This window comes from Stereum hirsutum (genome assembly GCF_000264905.1).
Source record: "Stereum hirsutum FP-91666 SS1 unplaced genomic scaffold STEHIscaffold_29, whole genome shotgun sequence".
NCBI lineage: Eukaryota > Fungi > Basidiomycota > Agaricomycetes > Russulales > Stereaceae > Stereum > Stereum hirsutum.
The window spans coordinates 1-1,790 of record NW_006763159.1 but is presented as its reverse complement, the minus strand read 5'-3'; the positions used below and the strand labels follow the sequence as shown (position 1 = coordinate 1,790).

At 47.5% G+C, this 1,790-nt stretch overlaps 1 protein-coding gene across 1 annotated transcript; it reads right to left on the bottom strand.

Moving 5' to 3' along the window:
* Positions 1-28: 28 nt before the first annotated feature.
* On the bottom strand, positions 29-406 carry STEHIDRAFT_163863 (uncharacterized protein; the record flags this gene model as incomplete). Its single annotated transcript, XM_007311594.1, has 1 exon — positions 29-406. One exon carries the CDS (start codon positions 404-406, stop codon positions 29-31), a length of 378 nt encoding a protein of 125 aa, XP_007311656.1.
* Between the last annotated feature and the right edge of the window lie 1,384 nt (positions 407-1,790).

Below are 1,790 nucleotides of genomic sequence, written 5' to 3'. Positions count from 1 at the left end.
GTTGAGTGGGTCGTGACGAGGACGTGTTTTACGTGTCGGTGGAATAGAGCGTGTTTGTGATGTTTTTGAGGTGTGTGAAGGTGGTGAAGATGAGCGTCAGAGATGTGGGTGCGACGTGATAAGTCGGGCAGAGTCGATGTGAGTGAAAATACGAGCGTGTCGGATAGGAGCGTGATGATAGCGTGATGATAGGAGCGTGATTCGAGATGCAGGAGACGTGTGGAAGGAAGGGAGTGACGTCAGAGTCGTGTTCGTTTGGGTATTTTCGTGTCATTTTTGACGGAGGCGTAATATAAATGATGGGGCGAGGGTTGGGTGTGGGTTTGAGCGTGACGGGATGAAAAATATGGCAGAGATGTTTGAGAGCGTTTCTAGCTACCTGCGTCCCGATGCTACTACGTAGCATCGCTTTTTTCGACGGAGCGCCTAACGGGTCCCTCATACCCTTGTGAGCATCTTCATTTGAGAGACCCCCAAAAAGAGTGCTCTCCGACGCACGCACTTAGCGCATGCACAAACGAACTTAACTAGCAAACGAACTTACTGTACTCGGACCCCGCAAGAAACGAACTTACTGAGAGAAACGAACTTAAGCCTAGAAACGAACTTACAGTGAGAAACGAACTTACAGTGAGAAATGAAACTAACGCAAGAAACGAAACTAACACAAGAAACGAAACTAACACAAGAAACGAACCTACTGCACGAAACGAACTTACGCCGAGAAACGAACTTACTGACGAAACGAACTTACGCCGAGAAACGAACTTACTGCACGAAACGAACTTACGCTGAGAAACGAACTTACGCTGAGAAACGAACTTACACTGAGAAACGAACTTACTGCACAAAACGAACTTACGCTGAGAAACGAACTTACTGCACAAAACGAACTTACTGTAGGAAACAGTTCGAAGTGAAGAACCAACTTACTTTAGTCTACGCATATACCACAGTAGGTGTGCTCCCCCGACACGCACTCAACGGAAGAAACGAACTTACTGTAATCCACAGGTATTCAAATATAAGTATTCCCATCCGGTATCCAGAAACGAACTTAACGGAGGAAACGAACTTACTATAGTCTACGCGTATACACATTTGAGTATGCTCGTCCGACGTGCAGAAACAAACTTAAGCTACCAAACGAACTTACCATAGTCTAGCCTTATACACGTGTGAGCAAGCAAAGTTACTGACACAAGATCATTTACCCCGAGCAAAAGGTCAAGGCAACAGCAAAGCGAACTTACACTCCGAACCGAACTTACCACCAAAAGTGATCTTGTACACATATTCAGACCCGCTCACGAGCTGTGGCTGGTTTCATGATACATAGGGTCATCTACAATCACAGGCAGTCATATGACCCAGGTGCCATGCTGCATAATAACTTCTATCAGACATACTACACAATTTCAGAGGTAAGCTGACCAGCAGAGAGCAGCTCACGCGTGAGCTGCAGATTACATAAACAGGCGCCTAATTCACGCCACACTCGAGTGGCCCGTCCCTCTCCCATACCCAAGTTCCCACTGATCCACCTGTCCCAGACTAATCGTGCGCACCTGCAAACTGCCCCGTTGAGTCGACAAATCATGAGAAAAATCTATCTGCCGCCCATATTATGGTGCTACGTGCGCCTCGCAGACAGAAACCGGTATTGCGAGTGCAATACCGCGCCCACCAACATCGATGAGGAATCGGCGGCGTGACTGATAGCGCACGGTCCTCTCGTCATTTCGAGCCCGCCACATCGAGATTTGAACCGATATTGAAGACATTATGAG